Source organism: Nyctereutes procyonoides, unplaced genomic scaffold, assembly GCF_905146905.1.
Source record: "Nyctereutes procyonoides isolate TBG_1078 unplaced genomic scaffold, NYPRO_anot_genome, whole genome shotgun sequence".
Taxonomy (NCBI): Eukaryota; Metazoa; Chordata; class Mammalia; order Carnivora; family Canidae; genus Nyctereutes; species Nyctereutes procyonoides.
Genome location: NW_026575047.1, coordinates 40,224,745 through 40,252,554, shown reverse-complemented (window position 1 = coordinate 40,252,554; position 27,810 = coordinate 40,224,745). Strand labels below are relative to the sequence as shown.

The 27,810-nt window shown below is 54.9% G+C and overlaps 2 protein-coding genes across 2 annotated transcripts; both read left to right on the top strand.

Annotated features, from left to right (window-relative positions):
- Nucleotides 1-683: 683 nt before the first annotated feature.
- On the top strand, nucleotides 684-10,005 carry AEN (apoptosis enhancing nuclease). Its single transcript, XM_055326773.1, has 4 exons — nucleotides 684-750; nucleotides 4,959-5,563; nucleotides 6,976-7,176; nucleotides 7,697-10,005. The coding sequence occupies exons 2-4, from the start codon at nucleotides 5,024-5,026 to the stop codon at nucleotides 7,928-7,930; spliced, it is 975 nt and encodes a 324-aa protein (XP_055182748.1). The 5' UTR covers nucleotides 684-750; nucleotides 4,959-5,023; the 3' UTR covers nucleotides 7,931-10,005.
- Nucleotides 10,006-13,301: 3,296 nt separating this feature from the next.
- On the top strand, nucleotides 13,302-24,016 carry ISG20 (interferon stimulated exonuclease gene 20). The gene is made up of 4 exons (XM_055326760.1): nucleotides 13,302-13,351; nucleotides 13,551-13,802; nucleotides 22,273-22,473; nucleotides 23,782-24,016. The coding sequence occupies exons 2-4, from the start codon at nucleotides 13,575-13,577 to the stop codon at nucleotides 23,866-23,868; spliced, it is 516 nt and encodes a 171-aa protein (XP_055182735.1). The 5' UTR covers nucleotides 13,302-13,351; nucleotides 13,551-13,574; the 3' UTR covers nucleotides 23,869-24,016.
- The last annotated feature ends 3,794 nt before the right edge of the window (nucleotides 24,017-27,810 follow it).

The following is a 27,810-nucleotide window of genomic DNA, read 5'->3' as shown; positions in this document are numbered from 1 at the left end:
TAGAAATAATGGTACATATTTCATGGGGTTCTTGTACAGATTATATATGCATATTGCCTGGCACACAGCAGTGCTCACATAATAAATGTGAACTGTTTACTATTATTTTTAAAGGTTTTATTTATTTATTTATTTATTCACGAGAGACACAGAGGGAGGCAGAGACACAGGCAGAGGGAGAAGCAGGCTCTGTGCAGGGATCCCGACAGGGGGATGGATCCCAGGACTCTGGGCAGATGCTCAAACACTGAGCCACCCAGGTGCCCCCAAAATTTCTTTAGTGTATTATGTGCCCTTCATGTGTATTATTTCACGGAATCCCCACGACACAGAGGAGGGAAGGGCTCTCCATTCCCGTTCCGCAAATGTGGGTGTGTCTCCTGCAAGTCATTCTGCCTTTGGTGGCACGCAGCTCGTAGGAGGCCGCATCCTGGCCCAGGGAGCGCCGTGCAAAAGGCAATGGGACCCGGGAAACAGGAGGCCACGCTCCGCTCCGGTTGCTTTAAAATTTTCCGCGGGTCCCGCCAGCAGCCCGCACAAGCCACACCCCTTTAGGAGTCCCCGCCCCCCTGCGGGCCTGCGCCTATCCGCCGCGAGCCAGGCCCCCGGCCAATCAGCAGCGGCGCTGGGCGGGCGCTGCCGCGCGGCGGGCCAATGAGCGGGCAGCCGGAGCGGGGCTTGCCCGGGCATGTGGGAGCTGCGGGCTGCAGGACACCACGTGCGGCCCGGAGGACGCGCGCGGCGCTTCAGGTGCTCCGGGGCGCGGCTGGGGACGGCGGGCCCGGGCTCGGCCTACGGCTCGGGCTCCGGCTCGGGCTCCGGCTCGGGCTCGGGCTCGGGCTCGGCCGGGGCGGGGCGGGGCGGGTGGGGTCTGCTGGCGCGGCGCGCCCCCGGCCCTAGGGTCCCGCGCGCGGTGCCCGCTCCCGGCCTGCGCTCGGGGACGCCGGGGCCCGGCCGAGCGGCTCTCGGGGCCCCGCGGCGTGCAGGCCCTGCCCCGGGCGCCTCCCGTGCTCGGGGGCCTGGGGCCTGCGGGGCGGCGCTGGGCGCAGGGGCGCCGGGCACGGGGCTCGGCCTGGCGGGCTCGGCCCTGCGGCCGGCGAGGGACCACCCGAGCCCTCCGTGGCCGAGGCCGGGCCTCCCCGGGGCGCCCTTCGGGGGCCGGGGGGGGGGGTCGGCGGGGCTCCCGGGCTCTCCTTGCCCTTGCCCTTGCCCTGCCGAGAACTTTGAGCAGCACGGGGCGTGTGTGTGGCGGGGGCGTGGGGTGACCTCAGCGAGCCCGGGTTTTCCAAGTCCGGGCAATTATTCTGGGCCAGGGCTCGGGGGTGGGGTCGCGCGCTCCTCAAAATACAAAGTGCGGCTTCTCAGGCTTCTCAGGCCCCGTGGCCCTAAATGGCAGTTGGGATGGCCGGGTGTGGGGGGCAGGCCTGGGACTCGACGTTTGACACGGACGTTCTAACTGCTTTGGGGGAAGCCCCAAACCTAGATCCACGCTCGGTTTTCATCCACCTCCATTTTGTGGTCATGGGGGCGGTGACCTGGTCCCAGGACATCTAGGTTTTAGGGCCAGGGCACCCGGAAGGCAGCCTACAGCCGCCTACTGCCTTCCCCATCTGCCTGCAGGTTGGTAGCTTTTGGGGCCTTGGCTCTGGGGCTCTCCTGCTGGAGTCCTTGCCTTGGGCCACAAACCCCATCACCTGTCACCGCAAGACCTGCTGGCTGCTGATCCCCAAAGAGGTGGTTCTGGGCTGGGAGGAGATTTGAGTGTGTCCTTACTGAAACAGCTGTGTTATTTGAGCCAAACTTCTCTCCAGTGAAGAGAAGGTGTCCCTCTCACCCCCCCACCCCCACCCCCCGTCTGGTGGCCCAGGATGGGCCAGGCATGTCCTAGATAATTAATTGTTGGTTCTGACGTGTCAGCAAGTTCAGGGCATGTAGAAGAGGACTTGCTTTCATCTCGAAACACAAGGCCGCTTTTTCTCAGGGAACTTGATTTCTGGATTCCTGGGAATCTTGCAGGGAGGGTCAGGGAGGCCACCCACCCTGCGCTCCCAGGCTCAGCTCCTGACCTGGGAGAAGGGAAGGGAAGGGAAAGGGCCCAGTTCTCCCCATTGCCGAGCTGAGGCAAAATGAGCTTCTATGCTTGTCGGCTCTAATCTGTGACTCGTCAAGGTGAGGACGTTGATTATAGTTAGGTGCCCTTTTAAAAGGGAGAAGGCTTCTTGGGGAGTGGATGAGCAAGCCTGAGGGAGGATGAGTCAGGATGGGTCACGGAGCCTCGCCCTGGCCCAGGCATCACCAAGTGGCTCTCCTCCCACGATTCTTAATCTCTGTCCCTGTTCGGATTCTCCTCCAGAGCTCTGCCTATAAGGCAGTAGGGATTTCTTTCTCCATCAATCCCTGGATTCCGCCCAAACTTTCACCACCGTCCAGAAACAGTGGTCTCTCACTGTTCCCTCCATCGGGCTCCTCTCCCCCTACCTCCTGGTCAGTTGGTCCACCAGCCCTCTGCCCTCTCACAGTGGAGGACCTTTGCCTTCTGGAGTTTAAGTTTGTATTTCCTCTGAATGCCTTTCCCGTTCTGTGCTCCTAGCAGACCTTCCTGAAACCTTTCAGCATGTCCCTCCACTGGCCAGGCGTCACTAACCTGGCAATTGTCTGTCCAGTACTCGGACAGATGAGTCCTTAGTTCATTCACTACCCCCCATCCTGAGCACACCCTGGGAAGAGGCTGGCTGCCTCCTCGCCAGATGAGGAGTTCCCTGAATTCTGGTTCACCTCCAGCCCTGCTGCTCCCACAGTCTGGCAGGCCCGGCCTCAGCTCCCTTCACACACTTCTGAAGAGGACTTGCTGTGTGCCGGGTCCTGGGCTGGCTGTTGGGGAAGAGGCAAAGACACACAGGGCTCTGACCTGGCTTTTGGAGCACTTTGGGGTAGACGCTCTGTAACTGTTGTCTTAAAGTGTAGTAAATGCTTCTCTGGTTGTGCTGTCAGGTGCGGAGGGGTGAATTTCTCTGTTCCCCAGCTAGATTGTAAATGCCTGGGCTCAGGAAGTCAGTGACTTCCCTTGGGACTTGGGATTCCCTCAGCTGATCAGCAGAGGCCATTCTGGGGGTAGCAGCTTAGGGGGCTGAGGGTAGGGCCACCAAGGTGTGTGGTAGCCTTTCCAGGGTGGGGACAGAAGGTTAAGTGGTGAAAAGGTGAGAGGGACAGTTCCTCCAGCTGGGACCTGACGTACCTTGTGTTTTATGCCCTAGTGGCATCAGGCTGCTTGGGGAGGGGGGCTCCCCTTCCAACCCTGGCTTCCTTCCTCTTTCAGGCCTTTGCCCCTAACATGGCCACCAGTTCATCTCCTTGTCACCTGGAAGGTTACTGTTTCTTCACAGAGATTTAATTTCTTCCAGCCAGCCTTCCAGAATCATCGTCGGGCCAGCTCTGCTTCCCTAGCAATTCTAACCCAGCCCTGCGCACGCCTTGTGCTCTGTTTCTGTCTCTGCAGTGAGACTAATTATTTTCGAGGCCAGGATCTGCCTATGTTACTCTCTGCTCAGCAACTGGCACAGCTGGGACCCAAGGGAGCCTTAGGGTGGAACAACCCTTAGGGATAGAGGGTTGTTCCAGCAGGGCTCCCTGGAGGATGTAGAAAGGTTAGGAGGTATGTAAGTGGGAAGACAGGTAAGGGGAAAGCCTGTGGGTTGGGAGGGCAGTGAGTCCTGGCCAAGGCAGCTTTGGCCTGGGAAGAGCTGGTGACCAATCAGGAGGAGAGCTTTAACTGCTCTGGGGAGAAGGGAGCAGGTAGTTACTGAGCCCCTACTGTATACAGTGGATGCAGAGCGAGCGCACGTGTATTGTGTCCTCTCATCTTCATTAGGACAGGTTGTAGTAGGGCCATTTCGCAAGCAAGGAACCTGAAGCTCAGCTCAGGTAACTTCTGAACAGCTGAGTTAAACCCTGCTCTGCCTACTTGAAAGTCCTGGTTTTCTGGCCTGTTAAAAATGTACCAGGTGACTTAGCAAGTGAGTGAAGCTGTCCAAGCATGGTCCCTCGCTCTTGGGCACCTGCTGGCCTTGTTGCATGGGATTTGCAAACCCACATGAACTTCAGAAATCCCCAGTGTCCAGTAATGGAGGGACCTGCGGACACTGCCTTTTCCGTTTCCCTTTTTGTGTGTTGAGCCAGCTTACAAGCATACCCCTGCCTTTAGTCTCTGGTGACTTAGAAATGCCTAGCTATCAAAAACTGTTTTAGATGCTGTTGTGATTAGTAAGGTAGAAAGTCATTTAATGAATTACCTTATTTTGGTTGACAGATATCGAAAATACAACTATGGTGAGCCTCTTGTGAATTTTTTTTCTCCAGTTTCTGCTGAGAATGAGGGCCTGTGCTTTCACAAAGGATTCTTTTGTTTTTTGTTTTTCTTTAAACTGGGATTAGATTGTGTGGCCAGCTCAGTTGGAAGAGTATGCGACTCTTGGTCTTGGGGTCATGAGTTTGAGCCCCACATTGGGTGTAGAGATAACTTAAATTTAAAAAATTTAAAAATGAGATTTGCGTGTGTGTATGTATGTATGCATACACACAGTGTTTCTGTAACTTCTTTTCCCATATCTATACCTCTCTAAAGCTTGTTGTCACCTGAAGGTGAGCTCTGGCTTGAAGGTTGAGACCCTGGATGCTGGGTTCGTATCAACTCTTGTCTTTCTCACCTGTGAGATGAGAACGATCATACTTGTTCAGGTTGTTGGGAGTATTTAGTGATTCTATGTAAAGTACTTGGGATAGTGATTCACAAGGGAGCTTGACTCAGTGCAGTGATTATTTGAAAGGTCCTGGGCTCAGTCTGGGAGCCTGAGACAAAGTACAGGGCTCTAGGGCAGTGGGCAGTGGAGCCCTGCAGGTGGGGGCGGGGCCAGCCCTGCACACTTCTCACCCAGCCTCTCTGCCCTGTGTTGTCTCTGCAGAGCGCCGCCCTGCTGGCAGATCACCCCACCAGGCCTCGCCTGCCCCGAGGTGTGAGCTGATTGGGATGGTACCCCGGGAAGGTCCAGAGTCTGCCCAGTGCCCGTGCCCTTCCCTGGCTAGCCTGAATGCCAAGGATGTGCTTCGGAGAAAACACAAGCGGAAGAGTCGACAGCACCAGCGATTCATGGCCCGGAAAGCCCTTCTGCAGGAGCAGGGGCTGCTGAGCATGCCCCCCAAGCTGGGACCCTCCCTGCTGCCCATGCCATCAGAGGCACTGCCGGGCACTGAAGCCACCAGCAGTGGGATGCAGCGTCTGAGGAATGAACCTGGAGGTGCCTCGTGGAGCAGAAAGCTTACCCCCCGGGAATCCACAGGGCCCCGGCCCAGCAAATGTGTGGCCATCGACTGTGAGATGGTGGGCACGGGACCCCGAGGGCGGGTGAGTGAGCTGGCCCGCTGCTCTGTAGTGAGTTACCATGGCGATGTCCTCTATGACAAGTACATTCGGCCTGAGATGCCCATCGTGGACTACCGCACTCGCTGGAGTGGTGTCACTCGGCAGCACATGCGCAAGGCCATCCCCTTCCAGGTGGCCCAGAAAGAGGTGAGGACATAGGTGGGGACGTGTGTGGATGGGCGATGGCCAGGGAAAGGCAGCCCTGGGTTTGAGTCACCACTCAGCTGCTGGAAACGAGTTTGGGAAAGTTACTTAACCTCTGTGTAACCTGTGGCTTTCTTCTCCATAAACAAGGGTGCATAAAATCTGGACCCACCTCCATGGGAGGGTTGCTGGGTAGTCTTTGGGATAATGTTTGTGGAAAGACTGCCACTTGGAAGATGTGAAAGGCTCACAAGTTACATTTTCTTTTCGGTTGTAAAAGTATGATGTATCTATTTAGAATTTGCAAGGCCCACAGTCCTGTCATCTTCAGGCATCAGTGTTTCCTTATTTTTTTAGTTATCCAGAGCTTTGAAAAAGATCAATTAGTGTTTGGGATTGCACTAATGTGCTAGGAGTTCCCAAACGTATTTGACCATAGGAAGCACCTAAAGCGCTTTTAAATCTTGAATCTTTGTCCCCAGATCCTTCCATGGAGGTTCTCATGGGCTTGGGGATGGCTTTGAAAAATCATCATGCTGTGCAGATGTGCACATGACCTCCCTGGGGCCTGAGGAGGATGGAAGGCAGGGAAGAGAGGCATGCACTATGCACGTGGTGAGCGCTGAGCCAGAGACCAAAGGTTTCAGAGGTGGGAAGCAGAGTCCTGTATGGCCCCTTGTCCAGGGGCAGGATCCTGAGGAGACAGGCCATGTTGGCTAATGCTAACAAAAGCTGCTGTTAATGGGCTTATCTCTAGTGCCAGGCACAGTTCTGTGGACGTCATCCAGTGGGTCTTTATCCGTCGACTCCTGTGTACTGAGCTTTCATCTAGCATCACTAGTCAAGTCAAACATTGTCCCTGCTGTTTACACTGAGCTAACATGGGGGGCAGGTGGATAGACTGTGCCAGACCTAGAGGTGTCCTTAGAAAACGTGATGAATCCACTCCACTACCATGGGAGAGAACAGCCCGGGTACCGATGTGGCTGGGCCAGTCATGTGGGAGGCCTCCTGGCATGGAAGCCGAGGCGCCCCGAGAGGACTTGGCATAACGTTGAGTGGGGTGGGGGAGTGCAGGGAAGTCTTCCAGGCTGAGCAGAGAGCCTGTGCCAGTAGAACAGAGTTGCTTATATTGATCAACTAGAAGACTTCTTCCAGGAGCTACTTCTTAAAATGCTCAGACCCACCCCAGGGAGACAGCACTCTTACTTGTTCGAGAGCCTAAGTGTGCCCCGGGTCATAGTGAGTCGAAGGCCCAGGACTCAGACATGAGGCTGCGTGGATGGAGCTCATGGGTGCCCTCTCCACACTCCCCCACTCCCCCTTTGGAGGGATCTGTGTGCCAGTGGCCAGGGTGGCAGCACATGTCTCGTGCCAGCTTCACAGCAGGATCTTCCTGCCTCCTTCACTCATAGATCCTCAAGCTCCTGAAGGGCAAGGTGGTGGTGGGGCATGCGCTCCACAATGACTTCCAGGCCCTCAAGTACGTGCACCCTCGGAGCCAGACCCGGGATACCACTTACGTGCCCAACCTCCTCCACCAGCCTGGCCTCCACACCCGCACCCGGGTGTCTCTTAAGGACCTGGCCCTGCAGTTGCTCCACAAGAAGATCCAGGTGCGTGGGACGGGAGAAGGGGCCATGGGCTGTGCCTTCGGGCTTCCAGTCATTCCACCTTCCCCAGTCCCGGGGACCAGGGCTAAGTATGATGTCCCACACGTAGAGGCAGCCCTGGGTGTTTTCTCCACCATCCCTATTGTGACAGCCAACCACATTCTTGCAGGCTGGGCTCTTACAGACCTGTCCTCCACCCAGTCCCTGGCTCTGTCCCTGCCCTTCATGGAGAATCCACACGGCGGAGCCTTTCCCAGGGGCAGCCAGTAACTCTCGCTCCCACTGTCCTCATTATTCCGTCCGCTCTTCAAGTCTCTGAAGTCAGTTATACCACGGGTTATGTTTGAGTTGGGGACGCAGGGTCAGAGAGGATAGGTGGGGTATGGGATGTTTGAGATTGCTGTGCTCTCCTGAGCATCACCCATACCCTGCCCCCGTCCCGAGCCATACACAGCTGTTCCGAGAGTTCTGGGCCTGCACCAGATCCAGAATGACGGGCAGTGATGAGGGCTCTTGTCCACAGGCTGGCCAGCACGGGCACTCATCAGTGGAAGATGCCACGACAGCCATGGAACTCTATCGGCTGGTGGAGGTGCAGTGGGAGCAGCAGCAGGCCAGCAGCCTGCCGCCCTGCCCGGAGGACCGAGAGCCTGACAGCAGCACGGACATGGAGCAGTACATGGAGGACCAGTACTGGCTGGAGGACCTGGCCCAGGGCACCCGCGGAGAAACGGAGGCACAGGACAGAAGGGAGTGAGGCAGGAGAGCCCTGGGCAATTCATCCTGGGCAGGGCAGGGTGCAGCTAGCCTGTTGCCAGGGTCCGGGGAGTTGGGACCATCTATCCTTTTGGCTCCCTTGCCCAGGGGCTCTTGTGGGCACTCCCCCCCCCCCATGGTTTGCTAATGGCACTTTATAGGCACTGTGAAAATGTCAGGTGGGTGAGCTATGGGGACCCAGCCAGAGGAGGGGGTGTGCCAGCAGACCATCCTAGCCGTCACTGGCCTCCCCACCCCCTATGCTGTGCTGTCTCAGAGGGTGAGGTCTCCTCGTGGGGTGTTAGCTCAGTGACCTGGGGTAAGGCCCTTTTCTCTTACTGCTCTCTGCATCTTCCTCCGCGGGCATTGTTAGGTTCACAGTGAACATGTCCTGAATCTATAGAGTGAAAGCCCCTCTAAGGGACGTTCCTACCTTTCTCAGATTTGCAGCTTTGGCCATAGCCGTAGTAGGAACTCAGTGCTAGGCTGTGATGGGATAGCAGAGCCCGCAGGCCCAAGGGGAGCTGGCACTAGGCATCACCAGGCACTATTCTGAGAGTGGGGAAAGCAGCTCTGTGTTGATGTTGGGTGGAGACTGTGGCATATTAATTTTGACCTAACTCGGGCATTCTTCATGCCCACAATGCTGGGCTCTCTTAAGTACAAGCCTGAGAAACAAGACAGCAGTTTGAATTCTGGGACCTCTGTGCAGAGCTACACCCAAGGGACCTTTATTTATTAAGAGTAAAGCCCGGGCAGCCCGGGTGGCTCAGCGATTTAGTGCCGCCTTCAGCCCGGGGTGTGATCCTGGAGACCTGGGGTCAAGTCCTGCGTTGGGCTCCCGGCATGGAGCCTGCTTCTCCCTCTGCCTTTGTCTCTGCCTCTCTCTCTCTCTCTGTGCCTGTCATGAATAATTTAATTTTAAAAATCTTAAAAAAAAAAAAAAAAGTAAGGCTGCCAGTGTGCAGGGGGCAGAGGGCATGTCCATGGGGCTAGGGCCAGGGAGTGTGTGCACTCCCGGGCTGGTGTCCCCTCAGGCTCTTTGATCCATAGTCATCACGGTTATCGGGATCTGTCGGGATCTCATATGCCACCCCTCTTTCATTGATTCACAAGGGCCCATTTGGGGTATTTAGGTTAGCCAAGACCTCAGGTCCACATGGACTTGTGAGCCCCATCCTTGCTTGCCACTTAATAGCTTTGCGACCTTGAGCAACTATGTGACCTCACTCTTGAGCCTGTTTCCTCCTCTGTAAAATGAGGATGATGCTACAGCCCACCTCCCCGGGTTGTCATGGGGATCAGGTACTGGGGCCTGGCATGCAGCAAGCTGAGGTCAGTGTGACCTGCTCTGTTTTCTTTAAGGCTGGTCGCAGCCTCTTCTGAATAACACCTGAGCCAGCCTCCTGGGATGGAGTGGCTCTGTCTGCAACAGGGCTGTCCTTGCTCGGCTGTTCCAACAGGGGCAGGCTAAGGACCCAGCATGGAGGTGTGACCTGTGTCTGCTCAGCGTCCCTCTGCATGCGGGAAATAACAATGGTCTTTATGTCAGCCTGACCCAAGCAACAGGGCCAGGAACTCAGACACTACTGAAACCACACTACTTCCAACTTGTCTGTCAGCTCCCTCCCAGGCTGCAGAGCAGGGAGCTGGCTGAGGCATTGACCTCTGCTGGCCTGGTTCCAGGGCTTTGTTCTGGAGTCCTTAAACATCTATCTGTAGCTGGCGGCAAACTGCCAGCCGGGCTGTAGTAGTTTCGATTCTTTGGGCTGTGGGTTGAAAAAGATGGAGATATTACCAGTAGGGGAAATCTACTGGGTTTAAAATCAGCTTTATTGTAAAAACATTTGTTCTGGAATAAAACTCAGATGGGATGCTTAGATGGCTCAGTGGTTGAGTGCCTGCCTTCCCCCCACCTAGGGTGAGATCCTGGAGTTCCAGGATTGAGTCCCACATCAGGCTCCCGGCATGGAGCCTGCTTCTCCCTCTGTCTCTGCCTCTCTATCTCTCTGTCTCTCATGAATAAATAAATAAGTAATTTTTAAAAATAAAAAAAAATAAGACTCAATTAGAAAAGTGAGTGAAGTGGTCTTTTCTGAATTCTCAGGTTGGAGTGGGAGGGTGGCTTGATGGAGGGATTGAGGGATGCTGGGGCACTGAGTCTTGCTGGGTGCTTTGGCCTTTGAGGTGGGGGCTTTCAAGATAATGCTTTGGGATGTGACAACATTCTAGAGCTGCAGAATTTATGTAGTTTATTTTTAAAAATTTTATAACTGCCCTATTGCAGAGCACAAAGTTTGTTTCTCCTGAAGCTGTTACTTTTCAAGAAAATGTTTAGTTCTAATTGTGATAAAACACACATAACATACAGGTTTCCATCTTAACCCTTTCTAAGGGTACAGCTCAGTGATGGTAAGTATATTTCCATTGTACAGCCAATCTGTATGACAGAGCTTTTTCATCTTGCAAAACTAAAACTGCTCATTAAACACACTCCCCACACCCTCCTCCCTCCAGCCCCTGGCCACCACCATTCTACTTTCTGTTTCTATGAATTTGACTATCCCATGTAAGTAGAATCAAATAGTATTTGTCTTTGTGATGAGCTTATTTCGCTTAGCGTATGGTCCTCAAAGTTCATTCATGTTTAATATGTGTTAGAATTTCCTTCCCTTTTAAGACTGAATAATCATTTGGATGTATAGACCATATTTTGTTGGTCTGGTCAGTTCTCAACACTTGGGTTACTTCCCCCGCTTGTTTGAGAATAACACTGAAGGTAGGTGGGCGGTACCTTTGGAACTCCGCTTTTGGTTACTTTGGGTGTATACCCAGAAGTAAGATTGTTGGATCATACGGTGGTTCTGTTTGAAGTTTTTGAGGAACTGCCATACTGTGTTCCACAGTGGCTGCACCAATTTGCAGTCCCACCAACAGTCCATGAGCTTACCCATTTCTCCACATCCTCACCCACACTTGTTATTTTGGGGTTTTTTTTGTGTGCTTTTTTATTTTATTTTTTCAGGGGAGGGTCGGTATCCTAGTGGGTGTAGATACCTACATCATTTTGGTTTTAATTTGCATTTCTCTAATGATTAGAGATTTTGAACATCTTTTTGCACGTTTATTGATATATAGTTCATTTTTCACTTTTTTTCTTTTTAAAAAGCAATTCCATTGTGATTTTACATGAACCACATGAAATTGCTGACATTTGACTGAAACACTTCTACCTGTCACAGAATTGAGAAATTCACGCCTGTGCATTTTCGAGCGCATGCACAGCTGAGACATGGTTGAATAGGAATTCAAAGGTCAGGGTGCTAGTAGGGATCGGTGCCTGACTCAGTTATGAATCACCCACTTGGCCTGTGCCCTGTGCTTGGTGCCACAAGGTGGCAGCCTCTGTACCTTGTATAGTCACAGGTGGGCCAACTGAAGGAGGATGTGTGTCTTGTAAGGGCTGAGAGGTTTGCCCTGAGTGACTAACTTTCCTGCTGTCACTTGACATGAGATTTGCAGGCTTGGTCTGGCCAATGGGTGACATCAGGTAAACTGGAGAAGCATCTCCTCTGGGACCTCCTCCCCCTGGCTGGGGTCAGGGATTCCTCTCCTAGGCTTTCACAAGTGTCTGTATCTAACCTCAGAGCTCACAGTACCTGGGAAAAAAAATTCAACATGACCCAGGCAGGGTTCCAGGTTCTTGGAAACTGCATGGGCGTTGAAGTTTGCTTTTTTTGGACAACTGGAAATCACAGTGCAAGAGATTAGATTTGGAGAAGATAAACCTGTTGGGATTTGAAGGACAGCATGGAGGCAGGAAGACCCGGGAGCTGATGGGCAGGTGGGGACTGAGCAAAGGGGAAATGCAGGGTCAGTGACCACGGAGTGGGCTCTGGACGCTGGGACAAAGAGGAGGAGACCTGAGGAAACCAGCAGGGTGAAGGGGTGAGGTGCACCGTGTCCTATGGGGTTGTAGAAACAGAAACCGCACCACTGGATCTTTAGGGGGTTACTTTTTCAATGCACATTTATGTAAAATGACACATTTTGCTTCATTCTCTCCCTAAATCAGGGTGACGATCCTTTATGCATTTGAGAAACAAAAAAGTCCCCAGTCTGAATTCAAGCAAAAGTTGCTCAATCAGGATGGGAACCAAAAATAATTTCATACTTCAAATTCGAGCCAATTCAATGACGAACTTGAGCAATACCTTATTATTCAGACATATTTCAGTACATCGTTTTATTTTTGAGGTCTGTTACAGTCAGACATCACTCCGTGAAAATACCAGGGACCTGGGGAAATTCCTTTCTAAGCCACAAATCTTGATGACATCTGGGAGCAATCAGATCCCACTGCTCAAAGCTTACTCCTTAGGAATCTGGAGTAGGAGGCAAGAGTCTTGCAGCATATGATGATGACTTCCTCTCAACCCAGTGGGCCACAGAGAGCCATAGAGGATTCTTGAGTAAGAGCATGGCAGGATCAAACCCAGATTTGAGGAGACTAGAATAGGGAAGGGATGCTGTGGAGGATAGCTGATAGTGAGGAAAGATTTCAATTTCTGCCTTTTCCTCACTGAAAGCTGGTTCTAGTTTTGTCCCAGCCATAACTCATTCATCTAGTCAATAAGTATTGAATGCTATGTGTCAGGCACTGCTGTAAGAGGTCAGAGTTCGAGCCTGGGAGCTGGGTGTAGTCCCCAGGAAGTATGGCCAGGCTGGTGGGGCTACTTCCAGGCTTTCTTTCCTTGTCCTCAGAGTGTTAGCCCAGCTGGAAGCAGAGCCCGTTGAGGGCAGGCAGACGGTTGTTTCTGAAGCACCCCCAAAGCTCTGGAGACTCTAGGGGCTCCCTCTCAGCCTTCCTGGGTGGGGGTTGGGGCTAGCCCCAGGCTCAATGTCCCAAGAGCCAGCTCCCCCTTACCCCCATAAGAGACCTCACTGAGTGTCAGGTTGGAAGCTGTGGGACATTCTGCAGCCTCCGGTGCCGGGGATGTTTATTCTCCCAGCAGATGGAGGGTGAGAAAGGGAAGGAAAGAAGGTGTGGCAACCCACCGCATTCTCATCAGCCCCCTCATCTGAGATGGGGAGGGCTCCAAGCACCCAGGTAGGGGCAGGGGCAACGGTCAGATGGGTGGACTCGGAGCCTGCCTCCCGGGTTGGTTGTGACTCGGGTCACCGGGCTCCCCACCTGCCGGCAGCGCAAGGAGCTGGAGCAGCGCAGCCCACGTGCCCAGCCTCCCGCCTCTGACTTCGCCTGATAACAAACCAGAAACTGAACCGGGCTTGGGATTCCCAAGTCAGAGATGAAGTCAGAGATGAAGTCAGAGATGAGTCACCGCCCGGGGCCACTGCAGTAGCTAAGAGGCGTCGCCAGAGGGGCAGACGCGAGCAGAGGGCGCGGGTGGCCAGCAGTCAGGTGAGTGGGAGCTGCGGTGGTGGCCAGGGGAGGATGTGAGAGGGGCCCGCGGGGCTCAGGAAGCCGGCGGGGTGGCAGGAAGCCAGCTTTGCCTGCCTCCAGGCAGTGCTCCTGACCGGCAGGGCAGAGGGTAGAGGCTGCGGGGTGGTGGCCCGAGTCGGCCCTGAGTGATGCTCCCGCCCCCGCCTGCCCTCTCCAGTGTGTCTCAGGGTCCTGATGAGACATGGCAAGTGGCACTGACGTGGTGGCCATTGACTGTGAGATGGTGGGCGTGGGGCCCGGTCGGGAGAGCGGCTTGGCCCGCTGCAGCCTCGTGGACCTCCACGGCACCGTGCTCTACGACCAGTTCATCCGGCCCGAGGGGGAGATCACTGACTACAGGACCCAGGTCAGCGGGATCACGCCTCGGCACATGGAGCAGGCCACGCCGTTCGACGTGGCCAGGCTGGAGGTGAGTGGAGGGCTGTCTGCCAGCCAGGCTGGGGCGGCGGGGAGGCTGCGGACCCCTGCATGTCTGCACACACATGCACGCACATGCACGCACATGCACACTTCCCTGGCACCTTCCCTAGGCGCCATATCTGTGACCCAAGACCCCAGCCACGACAGATCCCCTCCACCTCTGCGTGAAAGAGCACTTGGGCTCCGAGAACCCTATCAGGGTCTCCTTCAGATCCCTGAGAAGGCCTCCTGCCCTCAAACAGCCTTAGACTCACATCTGGGAGCAACGTTCAGGGCATCCCGTCCACCTTCCTGGGCTGTTCATGGGGAAACTGGGTTCTGCTTGATGTTCCCATGGAGGGATGCTTTCTCTACCCTGGCTGCCCTGGGTTGGCCCCCGCAAGGAAATGAGGAAATGTGGTCTCACTGGCTGGGCCCTTGGCGGGGGCTCGGGGTCTTGAAAAACAGGTTGGAGTCCCTGGGCTGAGGGGAAGAGCTTGCACTCACACCCACCATAGACCTTCCGTCAGTTTGAGGTCGGCATGCAGCCCCAAGATTTCCCACCACCTTGCCTCACCTTGTGGTAACTTTTTCAGGTCCCAGTTTCTGTTTCTATTTCTCTGAGTCACTAGATGGAAAGCAAACTCAACCCATCTCGCACTAGCTTGAGTCACTTCTGGGAAGGTTTAGAAGGGCGAGTCAGCGCATTGGTTTCTAGGCTTGGGGGAAGTCCTAGAGGAACGCCGACTGGGGCTGGTCCCGACTGCACGCCCCACACATGTGCCAGGCTCCACGCTCGGGATAAACATAAAACATAACAATAGCTCCCGTTTCCTGAGCAATGGCCGGACCTCCTTCACGCCTCATGGGACAGCCCTCCAGGATGGTTTTCAGGAGCTGTAAACGCAGAGTTAGAGGGCCAGTCTTGAACCCTGGCTGCTGACATAGCAGCTCAGTTACCCTGGGCGAGTTCCTTGGCAGCCTCTCCGTGTACCCAGCTTCCTGCACCTGTAAAAGATTACTGGGTATAATAATAGTAGCGACATCATAGGATTGTTGTGAGGACTGAGAACGTGCCTAGAGAGAGTGCCTGTGTGAGGACTCCAGAAACGTCAGCTGATACGATCGTCTGTTATCCCCATATTACAGATGTGGAAACTGAGACCCCCTTGAACCAAGTGTATTGGTTTGCTAGGGCCACCGCAGCAAAGTACCATGACCTGGGGCCTCAAACAACAGAAATGTATTGTCCCATCATCCTGGAGGGTGGAAGTCAGAGCTCAAGGTGTAAGCAGGTTGCTTCCTTCTGAGGCCCTGCAGGAGAATCCATGCTGCGTCTCTCTCCCAGCTTCTGGGGGCTGGCTGGCAGTCCTCTGTTTCTTGGCTTGTAGAAGCATCACCCCAATCTCTGCCTTCAGTCCGTGTGGTGTTCTCCTGGTGTGCACATTCTGTGGCCCCTCTTGCCCATTTATAAGGACACCGATCATATTGTATCAGGGTCCACCCTGATGGCCTCTGCTGATTACATCTGCAATGACCCTATTTCCAAATAAGTCACATTTTCAGGGACTGGGAGTGAGGATTTCAACATATGAATGGAGGTGGCAGAAGGCAGGGAGGGCAGGAGGACACAATTCAACCCATTAACACTAAGTGACTCCCAAAGGTCCAGATAACTGAGGGGGTCAGGACTCAGAAGTCAGGCTCATGCCTCAAGGGCTGTGTGTCCAGTAGGGGGCCGCCTAGCTGCATGTGGTTATGAGCCCCCAAAAGTGGCTGTTCTGAACCGTGATGTGCTGTAAGTATAAAATGTGCATGGGATTTCAGAGATTTGTTTTGCTTTGCTTGTTTGTTTTATTTATTCATGAGAGACAGAGAGAGGCAGAGAGATAGGCAGAGGGAGAAGCAGGCTCCCTGCAGGGAGCACGATATGGGACTCGATCCCAGGACCTGAGCTGAAGGCAGACGCTCAACCACTGAGCCACCCAGACGTCCCAATTTCAGAGATTTGTATCAAAAAATTCATAAGAGGTCTCAATAATCTTTTATATCAATTACATGTTAAAATTATAGTATTTGACAATATTAGGTTAAATAAAACATTAAAGCTAGTTTCACCTATTTTTACCTTTTTCAATATGGTGATTAGATGATTTAAAATTACATATGTGGCTCACAATATATGTCTACTGGACAGTGCTGTTTTATAGGGACTATGAGGAGGCCAGGAGCCCAGAGCCGGGGGTACAGTAATCAGTTAGGGTCTAGAAAGACTCCATGAGGCTGGTGGTTTTTGAAGGGGTGGGAGGAGTCCATGTCTGCAACCCAGTGGGCCACAGAGAGCCATGGGAGATCCTTGAGCAAGGGGATAGCAGGATCGAACCCAAGTTTTGAGAAGACTAGAATTGGGGGGGAGGTGCTGTGGAGGATAGATGGTAGTGAGGAAAGAAATATCAATAGGGAGTGAGTCAGAGCCCCTGGGGAGCCATCAGCAGGGGCAGAGAATGCTAGGATGGAGGTGGCCAAAGGGGTTGGGTGTTCAGGTGTCAACGGGAGGCCTAGGGACATGGCAGGAGCTCCTCACACTCAGATCCCCACTGAGCAGTCAGCTGGACTACATGTGCCCGTCCTTCCTCCTTGTCTCCGCAGTCCCTCCCCTCCCCCCGTCCCTGGCAGAGTGGCAGGAAGGGCAGGAGAGCCCAGAGCATGGCTTGGAGCCCTGGCCTGGGCACTGGGATGCCTAGGCGCCCATCCAGATTTGGTGCAGAATGCTTTGTATCTCAGGGGGAGGTCGTGCCAGGCCTGATGCTTCAGGTGTGTCACTCGGAGCCCTGCCCAAAGTAGGCACTGAGCAGCCATTCATAGGGGGAACCAAGAATCTACAGACTGGCCAGACCATTGAACCACATCTGGGGGTTTACATTTCCTGCTCCGTCACTCACTGGTTTGTGTGACCTTTGGCAAGTTATCAAACCTTTCTGAACCTGTTTGTCAGTGACAGGGAGTGCTAATGCCTCCTCCCTGGCCTCACTGGATTCAGTGATGTGGCCTGTCGCACTAAGCACAGTGCCCGGCCCATGGCTGACGGTCACCAACTGTGCCCGTGGAGGAAGGAGGGCGCACACCCAGATTATATGTCTGAGTCCCCTTTCTGACCTACCTTGAGAACTGTGGTCTTAGGTTCTGGCTCTCATTTTCTGCCTAACAGCAGGTATGCTGGCCGTCAATCTCTCCTACCCCAGTGCCAGACAGGCTTTCCCAGGCCTGGCTGGAATCACAGCCTCCCCATTCCACTGTTCAAGTATCTCTCATGGCTCCCTGTTGGCCAAGGTCACCAGCACAATGCTCACGGACCTCCAAACCCTACTGACCTGTCTTTGCTGCCTTCCCTCACAGCTCAGCCATCATCCAGCCTGTGCTTCCGCCACACCCCTACTCTCCCCCGGCCCCCAACCCTGCCCCTACATCTGACACCATCCTGGCAGGCCCAGGCCAGAGGAGTCTTTCCTGATGCTTCCCTGCCCTGTCCCCCATCCCCGCCTCCCTGCATGGGGGCCCGCAGTGGGGGCCTCTTGCTTTCCTTACAGTGGCTCTTGGACTTTAATGCTTGCCTGTCCACCCATGGCCTGCCTGGTTCCACGTTCCTGTGATGTATTTTATTCTGCCCCCAGACGGGATGGCATACTTTGTGCACAGAAGGTACCCTGAGAATGTTTGTGGGGTTGCAGTTGAACTGATTTTCACAAAATACAGGAGCTCTGGTAGCTGCGTGGAACAAAACTGCCTCTGGCCTCATGCTGGCCTTTGCTGTCAAGACACAGTGATACACACATAGCCCAGGAAAGGGGGGGAGGTGCAAGCACACAGTCTTTAGACTTGCATGGATGTGGGACTCTGTCCTCTGGCTTGTTGCTAAACTGCTCTGGGCCCTTCAGTAGGAGCATCTGTGACATGCAGGGTGAAGCAGCGCAGGTGTCTATATCCAGCACCACATCCTGGCACTGTTCTGAGCACTTTCCATGCACCTCTGCCTTTGGTCCCCACAACAACCTTGCCATAGGGCACTGAGATTGTGCATGGGATCCCACCACTCCCTTATTTCTTCTTTACTTTTATTTTTTGTAAAGTGGTTACATTACTTTTATAGTGGAAAGTTACCGCCTGTTATCTTCTCAAACCTTTAGATCTGACCATCATCTAGAGCTACAGTTCCCAATGTGGAGTGGTTTTGCTTCCCAAGGGACATTTAGCAATATCTGGAGACATTTATGGTTGTCATAAGTGGGGCAAGGGGCCTGCTACTGACATCCAGTGGGGAGAGTACTGTGATGGTGCTAAACCATCCTATAATGCTCGGGACTGCCCCTGCCCTGGCCACACACACACTGAAGAAGTATCGACAGTGCTGAAGTTGAGAAACTGGTCTCCAGAGCCCCACAAATCAGGGTGTCAGTGTGGGAGAGAACCCATGAGGAGACTGAAGTCCAGAGAGGGGCAGCAACTTATTTAAGGACACACAGCAAGCTGTAACACAATTCAGTGTTCAGATATGGGGCTCTCACCTGGTGGCTAATGCTGGTTTTTTGGGTTTTGTTTTTTTCTTTCCTAACAGTAATTTTTAATAGCTTGTAGTTTATTTTTGTAAGTTAATGCTCTTTTAATGTTAACCCAGTATGCCAAGTAGCATTTACCCATGACCAGGACCAGGGACCGATAATTACATTTTTAGTTGGCAAACAAACTAGCTGAACCCCATGAAGCTTCTTGGTTTAGGAGGGAAATGCAGACAGAAGGGAGGCCGCAGTAGCCTCCTGCAGCTGTTTCCAATACAGCCGCCTTGCCTGGGCCAAGTGCCCTGTTGGGGCCCCGCCACTGGGCGGGTGTTTCTGGGGCCAGATGAAAGAGGATGACTTCAGGATACCCCAAGCATACGCAGCCTTGTGGGATGCCGTCACACGCTGGGTGGGGGCACCTGCAGAGCAGGGCACGGGACAGGAGGGAAGAGGGGACTGGGCCACTGTTAAGGGTGACAGTGGGACCCAGCCCTCTGGATTTTTAACAAGGGCCCCAGGTGATTTTCCTGATCAGGCTCAGCTGGGGAATACCTGGAAGGAGCATGGGTATGCAGCAGAAGGACACTACAGGCCCTGCTCCTGCCTGCCATGTGACGTGGGCACATGCCACTCTGCACCCTCCTTTCCCTGTTGGTAAGATGGTGTGATCATCCCGGCCTCACAGGCACCACATTCCTGCTTCAGGAAGGCTTCACTGAGAGCTGACCCGTGCCCAGCACTGCCCTCAGCTCAGACAGTAGTAACGCTGAACTAGAACCAGGTTCTTGGTAGGGGGTAACCATGACAACTACAAAGACAGTGGCGGTGGCGGGCAGATCCGGACACCTCACTGCAGCTCTCAAGTCACCAGCTGCGTCACCTGAACAAGCCTCTCAACCCCTCCGACCCCCAAGCCCCTCTTCTGTGGCATGGGAATCAGAATACTCTGTGTCAAGAGGTGCCTGGGGGAGGAAGGTCCCTGGCCAATCACTGGCGGGTAAGCAGATGGGTGAACGTCCCTTCTCTTCCTCACTCAACTCTCTCCAGGAATTTGACACTCCCCCCATCCCCCTTCCTGTGCTGTACACACCTGCTTCCCCACACTGACTCAGGGCAGGTCCCGCCAGCTGGTGGGACCTGTCCCGGGCTCCAGCAGGCCCCCCACCTCCCTCCCCAGCCCTGCCTCAGAAAGTCAGCAGAGCCCTGGCTGCTCGAGGCCTTGACCTTACAGGTGGGAAAACAGGAGCCTAGACATGGTCTTTAACCTCTCGGAGAGCGCACAGCAAATGCTGGCTGTCTCTCCCTGCCCAGAGCCCAGCATCTTTGGTCTGAAAAGTTGCCAGCATCTCTCTCTCTCTGCCAAATAGTCTTCTCTTTTCCCTGCTTCCTGTTCCTTCTGCTTGTCCACCCCTCGTATTTCGTTTGTGTCATCATGGGTCCCATGGTGATTCCCGTAGTGACCTCCCCGCCTGCCTCCTGGGACCTGCGGGCTCAGGAAGTGATGAAGTTCCCAGGAATGTGCCTCACAGTGACTCAATCCTCTTGTGCCTGGGACCTGTGGCTGTCGTGGCTGCTGCTTCTGGGATGGCAGAAGGTCCCTCAGGGCTTTGTGTGAACTGGGCCTGAGCCAGCTCCCTGTCGGTCAGGGAGAACAGGCCAGATTGTTCAGGAACTTAAAAGATATCAGCAAAAAAAGGCACATGACCCATGGCCGCCCAGCATGGCCCTGGACCTGGTGCATGCTGCCCTTCCCCCAGGTGCCAGCAGGTGCACTTTGCTCCACACAGAGGACTGGAGCTGCTGCCCAGGGCGTGTACCCTCACCACTCACGTGACCCCTAGATCTGCAGTATCAGCGCCAGTTGTAGAAATTCGAAGTTCAGAATCCCCAATTTCTGGGGCTTCTCCAGGTGATGCCTTGGCCCAAGTGGGAGCAGCCCTGGTGTCCGTCCGACAAGCACAGCTTCAGTCCTCAAGCGAGCCTCTCCAGTCCCTAGGCTGACTACGGGCTCTGTTCAGCAGTGGCCCCAATGAAACCATGGAACACGGTAGGGAGTGATGGGCAGGCTGGTGACATTGTCTGTTGCCTGTAGATCAGACCCTGCTACCACCAATGTGACCATGATGTGGCAAGTCACCTTGTGTCTCTGAGCCTTGGCTTCTTCTTCTGTAGAGTGGCCACAGTGATCCTGTGATCGCCAAGGGAGAGCATATAATGCCCCATGTGATGTCCCAGGAGGCCACTAGAAGTAGAAGCAGGGCATGGGAGGGTATTTGCCATGTAAGAAGTCTCCTTGCTCAGGCACAGAAGCTACTGGAGACCCGTCCAAGGGGAGGCCTGAGCCCCAAGCTGCCCCTCCAGCTGGGGCCTGATACAGCTCCCCCCTAGATCCCTCTCCCATTCTCTCCAATGGCAGCCAAGGTAAAGAAAAGGGAGTGGCCCATGTGGCCTGAGGTAGGAGGTTGTCCACAGGACCACCTTGGGGACGGAGTCAGGAGGGAGGCAAGATGGCAGGCCTGGGCACTTGAGAGGGGACTTTAGGGGTTGCTCCTCAAAGCTCAGCGGTTTGGCTGGCAGAGGCCTGGAGCAGACCTGCTCTAAGTGTGGCGGTGACAAGCAGCCTGCTGGCTTTGAAGGCTGGCTCTGCCACTAACTCACTAACTAGCTACGGCACGGCCCCGGTTATCTAATGGTGCTTAGCAAATCACCTCTAAACATAGTGCTTTAAACAATGTCAATATTTACTTTGCTCATGCATCTGCAATCTGGACAGGGCTCAGCAGATGGGGCCAGCTGGTCGGCTGAAGCGTCCCGCAGGCCCGGAGCTGGGATCACCGGGAGATTCGTCAGCCCACCTGGCCAGTGGCTGGCCCTGGGGCCCTCAGGCCCGGCTCTCCACCTCCGTGTGTCTTTCCAGCAGGGTGGCTTCGGGGGACCTGGGGGCTGCTGGGGTGCTGGCCACATAGGCTGACCTGTAGTCATTGGAGGCGAGGGGGCTTGAGCTTCATCTTTGGAGAGAGGAGAGGATTCTCAAGGAATCTGAGAACTTGCTTTAAAATCTGCAAATTATTTCACTTTCTTGGTGCTTCGGTTTTTCCCAGCTGCAAAATTTCAGTTAAATACAGGCCTCTCTCATCACTGCCTTGGCTTCCTATGGCTGCTGTAACAACACCATAAACTGAGTGGTCCAAAGCCCCACAGGTGTGTTGAGTTGCACGGTTCCACAGTTCAAAGTCTGGCATGGGTCTCGGGGCTGGAATCAAGGTGTAGGCAGGGCTGTGTTCCCTTCTGATAGCTCTGTGGGAGAGTGCGTTTCCTGGCCTTACCAACCCGTAGAGCCCCCTTCCTCCCTCTTCAAGACCAGCAGCTGCATGCCAGGTCCTCAGGGCAAACCACTGACCTCCATACAGAAGAGCCGTTGCCATATGTTGGGTGCACGCAGGTGATGGCGGTGATCTCCCTGTTGGGAGGTCCTCTTCAGCCTGAAGCTTGTATGCAACTGTAACTTTCCTCTGCCAAGCAATGGGTTCACAGATTCTGGGATTAGGGCATGGGCATCTTTCGGAGGTCATTATTCTGCCTGCCACAGTGGGCTTGTTGAAAAAATTAGAGGATATAAAGTATGTGACGTACTTAGGTGAGTGCCTGGCACAGGGAACATGCTTAGTAGGGGCCATAGCTATCACATGGGGAAGCCACTGAAGGAGTCATCGGGACATGCCTTTAGCATGGACCCAAACCATTGAGTGAGAGGAGAGGCCCGGTCCAGTCTTCTCATTTTATAGATGACAGGTTTGAAGCCCAGAGAGGGAGGTCAGTTTGCTGAAAGTCACACAGCACGTCGAGGAGGGGCTGTTTCCTGTCAGTCGCCCCAGACCCGTCCGGAGGACCCTGCGTGATGTATGTGCTGCGTGTCTCCTTGGCCAGATCCTGCAGCTCCTGAAAGGCAAGCTGGTGGTGGGTCACGACCTGAAGCATGACTTCCAGGCCCTGAAAGAGAACATGAGCAACTACTCCATCTACGACACATCCACCGACAGGCTGCTGTGGCGGGAAGCCAACCTACAGAACTGCAGGCGCGTCTCTCTCCGGGTGCTCAGTGAGCGCCTCCTTGGGCGGCGCATCCAGGTGAGCATCCCCCTGACTTCCCACCAGGGTGCCAATGTCTTCCAGCAGCTCCAGAACCAACGTGCGGCCCCAAAGATGCTCTGTCTCCCCCACAGTCATGAAAGGCTGTATGCTCGCCAGCAAGGAGGGGTCCTGGCTTCAGGCTCCCTGGGCACCAGGCCCCAGGCCAGGACCAGAGTGCGGTGGTTTATTCAAGAGGAGACCCTGGGACACACGGTAGAGTGAGGATAAGAGGCAGTGAAGGGAGGCCACCCAAGAAAGTTTTCATTCGTTTTTAAACTCAAGCCAGTGACTCTGTGGATAACTGAGGTTTAATCCCACTGTGGGCCTCTGGGCAATCCCACAGAGCTCCGATGCATGCAGGGACCAGAGGTATTGACACACAGCTCCCGTCAGGCATGGCTGCTGCTGCTGCTGCCCATTCCTCAGCACTCGAAGTCTCTGGCAAGCCCCAGACAAAGGTGCTTGGGAGATCACTGAGGTGGCAGGGCCGAGGGAGGTGGGCCACACCCTAGCAGGAGCAGCTCCACGTGAAGGCCTTCCCTGTCAACAGATATTTATCAACACCTACTCTGGGCCTGGCTGGATGAGATGCTGGATCTTCAGGACTGGACCCTGTGCTTTAGCAACTCTAGGTTGCAGGGAGGGCAGCCCATTAGCCCAAAGACATGAAGGATATATGGCAGGTTTGCACATGTCCAAAAGGTGAGCCTTAGAAGGGGAGACCTTCCAAGGAGACCTTCCTGAGACCTTGAGGAGAGCAGAGCAGGAGCCCCAGCCTGAGGTGTGAGGCACTGCTTGGCTAGGTGACCCGGAATTGTGTGGGTCTCAGGGAATGGGCCTGAACTGGGGCCCCTCCATCAGCCTGGTGGACACAGGACCAAGGACACAATGGTTAGCATGTGGGTTCACTGAAGTGCTGAGCAAGTGGCACTTTAGAAACATCATTTTGACATATTTTTTTTATATTTGCCTGGTGCCCTGGAGCTCCCTATGTGTCTGACAGCATGTCTGCAGTACCCCCTTCCCTGTGCCGGATGATAAGCACCTTGAGGGCATAGCCTGGTTCTCTGGAAGCTAGAAGGTGGATACCTGGCCATGCCTGGGCCTTGTGTCCTAGCTCAGCGGCCAACAGGTAGAAGCCAGGCCTGCTCCTGCCACCTGCTGAGTCCACGGTGTCCGAAGCCTGGGGAGAATTACCCACCTCAGGGCCTTGGAAACCGGGGTGTGAGTAGGGGAAGGCCCCTATCACATGGGGTCTCTGCATTCAGCCCACCCCAAGCCCCCACTCTGTACATGTGTCTACAGAACAGCCGCTTTGGGCACAGCTCAGTGGAAGACGCCAAGGCAACGATGGAGCTTTACCGAATCTCCCGGCGAATTCGAGCCCGCTGAGGGCTGCCCACCTGATGCTCCAGGACAGGAGCTCCCTTCGGCCCCTTCCACAGGAACTTCCCCATGGTCTTGGCCTCTTCAAGACAACAACTCCCTTGCTTTTGGGAAATGCATATTTTGTGGTAAAATAGCTATTTTTTCTACTCCATCACTGGATGCTCCTCTTGCCTTTCTCTGAGCCGGATAAGGGTGATGGGCCCCAGTCTGTGTGATGCTTAGAGGACAATGAAGACTGAGCTGGAATGGGGGCCATTTCCTTAATAATGAATTCTGTGCATCCAAGAAGACACTGGAGGGATCTGGGTGGCATGCAACTAAACCCTTGCCTCTGCCTCCCTTTTCCTGTTGCACTGATGCTCAGGGGAGAGACACCTGGCTCAGAGGTCCCTGTGTGCCATCTTGAAATGGGTGCCACGGCACTGGTGAGCTCTGAAGCCAAGGTGTAAACAATGTGGCCTGAGAATTCAGCAAGTCATCCCTCCTCTTGTAAAATGGGGAAGCAAAGCGAGTGGATTTTGAAATCAGAATTAGGTTAGAGTCCTAGTTCTGCCATTTAGTAGCTAGAGTGAGTTACTTAGCCTCTCTGTGCCTCAGTGTCTCCATCTGTAAAATGGGGAATTCTAACAGTCCACGGGGTTCTTGTGAGATGTTGCATACAAAGCCTCCAGCACCATGCCCCTCAGAGCTTAGGTACCCAGGACATGTCAGTAATGGGCAGTTATTGTTCGCATCACTCACTGGTCTAGGAGAACCCCGGGGAGAGCAGCTGCATTCCGCCATGGAACCCAGCCCTCTGAAGGAAGGGCATGCATAGCATGTGGGGAGAAGGGTCCACATCAGAACAGTGACTGCTCGTTAGAAGCAGCTGCAGAGCTGTTATTTTAATAAGTTGCCCAGGTGCCTTGTAACCTGTGTGTGGGGAGGTGGAGGGGGCAGGTAATTCTGATGCTCAGGACATTTGAATCACCTGAGATGCCTTTTAAGCCACTCCAGGCCCTAAGCACAGTGTTCTCACACTGGAGCATCAACATCACCTGGACGGCCTGGACCCCACCCCCAGAATTTCCAATATAGCGGGTAGGGGGTGAGGGATGGAGTCCCAGAATCTGCATTTCTCACAAGTTCCCCATTGATTCTGAACCTGCTGGTCCAGGACCACGCTTTGAGACCCACAGCTAAGCATCGGGTGATTGTGATGTACGGCCACAGTTGAGAGTCCCTGGCTTCCAGTCTGAGTACCACCAGGGTAGACACATGCTGCTGGTCCAGCCTTGACCCCTGCCATCTCCCCTGGCTGCCTGCTCATGCAGAGAGGTCCGCATCCCTGAAAACTGTGCCCTTAAATAGCCTCACTACATAGACCAGAGACTCAGGGTGAGGTTAAGGACCCAAGGGATTCAAATCCAGGTTCCTCTGACCCCAAACTTGAGAGCTCTTCACTCAGACTGCCTTGTAAAGGCAGCGCCTCTCATGTGCACAGGACCTCTGGGGAGCCCGGAGTGCTCCCTCCCACGTCTGGGAGAGCGGGGAGGTGCAGCCTGCTCCCCTCACTGTTCTCTCCTGGGCGCTCTGCTGCCCCACCTGCTGCTGGACTTTCTGCGGCCGCCTTGCCTGGCTGAGACTGGCCACCAGGTGGTGCCCTTGGGCCGTCCGTCGGTCAGGGGGCCCCTAAGACAGAACCAGCCCCGGAACACTTAGGCATGAGACGCGAGGGGGGCTGCAGCGGGGACCCCGTAGGCCACCCCACTAACCGCTGAGCTAGAGTGACTTACAGCCCCGGCTCTCAGCCTCCCAGGCCAAAGTCCTTTCCACAGCGGCGACAGGCCTCCTTGAAAGGAGGGGTGAGCCAGGATTCCCAGAGATAAGGCATTCCCCGAGGGAATTAACCCAGCTTCTGGCTTTCAGCGCTGGGGCTTGGGTGCCCCTCCCAGGTGGGCACCAAGGTGAGGGTCAGGACCCTGGGGGTGGGGCGTGTGCTGTGGGCCCCCACCACCTGCAGAGCCAGTCCTCGGGTGTGGCAGAGTCACATAGGAGACACAGAGGTTGGTCCTCACGAGAGCACCAGCTTCAGAGTCAGGCTGACTTGGCTGTGTCTCGCCTCCGAGACAGCAGGTGCCCCAGCCGTCCACGGGCAGAGGAGAGGACGGAGATGTCATACACGGGGTGCCCGGCACCAGCTGGTGGGCGGTAGGGACCCGTGAATAGCACCCAGCGCTGGTGATCATAACAGAAATAAAGGCCTGCCGTGGGCTGCACCCTGGACTCCTGACCCACCGGGGTCCCAGCACACCTGGGGTTGTTGCCTGCCCGTGTCGGTGTCATTCAACGAGGTCGTGACGCTGGGAAGAGAGGAAGGTGATGTTTGCTGAGCGGCTGCTTTGTGACGAATTCTGCCGTCCGCAGCAGACCCGCTCCCGGAGGCCTAGACAAGCAGCTCAGATCGCAGACCAGGTGGACACCAGGAGCCCTGCTCCTGCCCAGGGGCTAGGTTCGGCCCTTGCACGGCTTCTGCCTCAGTCTCCTCATGTGTAAAATGGGAATATTAGCCCCGACTCCCACAGCTCTCAGGGAAGTGAAACCGCCCTTCGATCTGCCTTCAGGTGGCATCTCCTTGCCCAGGAAGGCCACCCCTCCTGCTCTCCCACCCTCAGTTCTGGCAAGGGCAGTGGGGCTCCACCCAGGCACACAGGGGGAGGGAGGAGCCGGGCTTACACCGCCTTGCCTTCTGCTCTCTCCGTCCCGATTGCTTTAGCTGCCTCACTTTGCTCCCCACCGTCAGTTTCCAATCCCCCACCTCCCCAATCCCACCCCGCTTTTCTTCAGACCCACTGCCGCTAGCATTCTCCCCTGGGCCACCATCCTGGACTGGGGGGTCTGGGGGGTGCCCTTCCTCACTTTGTCTCTTCATCTCAGTTCACAGTACACCTGCTCTGGGTGCCCTTCCCAGGCCCTAAATACCCCAGGGGACTAGCTCTGCTCTAAGGCAGGAAGGCCAGGTAAAGGATTCTGCAGTCCTGGGTATAAGACCCAGTCCCCAGAGACCATGATAGATCCCAACATAACAGCAGCTCAAGAAGGGGGAGGGGAGCGCGATGGTGCTCCCTGGCCAAGTGAAAGCTCTATCTGGCACCCCAGCCGGGGCAGGGCAACTCCCTGAGCCCGTGGGAAGGTACTGCCGCCACCTCTTGTGCCAGGTGGGCCTACAGGTGAGCTGAGAGAAGAAGGGGGAGTGTGGGCAGGGCCTCTTCTCCAAAGCTCCCGGGCGTGCCTGCCTAAGGGACCAGTCTAGGAAATAAAGGAGCGACTCAGGCCAGTGCAGGACTGGGAGGCCGTGTCTGGCTGGACTGGGCAGCTGCCACTCCGCCTCAGTGGCTTGTGGCCATGCAGACACGCTGACCAGCGGAGACATCTTCAGGACTGTGTCTGGCCCACGGGCCGCCAGTTTGAGACCTCAGCTCTGGTCCACCTGCCACCTGACTCCTTTTGATGGGGTGGCCCTGGACATGTCCAAAGACAGAATTCACTATCTTGAAAGCACGCCTGGGTGGGTTGGGGCCCCTGATGTGCAAGTGTCGGGCTTGCGCCACTGAAGCTCCTGCCCGGGATACAACCAATCCCACTTCCGCATGGTGACCTGTCACCCACCTTTAGATCGTCCTCACGTCTCTCACCCCTACCCTTTGAAGTCTTTGAATTTCTAGGCCCCCAATTTCTTCAAAGGTTTCCCCTTCTCTGACCACTCCCATCAGGCCTATTCTCAGTGGATTCTGAAATGGGGGAAAAGATGGCAAGGGAACCAGGACTCCATGGGGACAAGGGAACGAGGGGCGTCCTCAGGCCCAGGGCTGGATGTTCACACATATCTGGCAGAAGAATGCAGGTCCTGAGGATGGGGGCACTTTTTCGCCACCCAACCCTGAGGCATCAAGGAGAATTTGGAAG

Excerpts from the sequence above, each read along its gene's own strand:
- AEN (XM_055326773.1), top strand. The coding sequence starts at position 5,024 with ATGGTACCCCGGGAAGGTCCAGAGTCTGCCCAGTGCCCGTGCCCTTCC. Across the intron at positions 5,564-6,975 it reads TCCAGGTGGCCCAGAAAGAG|ATCCTCAAGCTCCTGAAGGG; the intron begins GTGAGGACATAG and ends CTTCACTCATAG. Across the intron at positions 7,177-7,696 it reads TGCTCCACAAGAAGATCCAG|GCTGGCCAGCACGGGCACTC; the intron begins GTGCGTGGGACG and ends TCTTGTCCACAG.
- ISG20 (XM_055326760.1), top strand. The coding sequence starts at position 13,575 with ATGGCAAGTGGCACTGACGTGGTGGCCATTGACTGTGAGATGGTGGGC. Across the intron at positions 13,803-22,272 it reads TCGACGTGGCCAGGCTGGAG|ATCCTGCAGCTCCTGAAAGG; the intron begins GTGAGTGGAGGG and ends CTCCTTGGCCAG. Across the intron at positions 22,474-23,781 it reads TCCTTGGGCGGCGCATCCAG|AACAGCCGCTTTGGGCACAG; the intron begins GTGAGCATCCCC and ends ATGTGTCTACAG.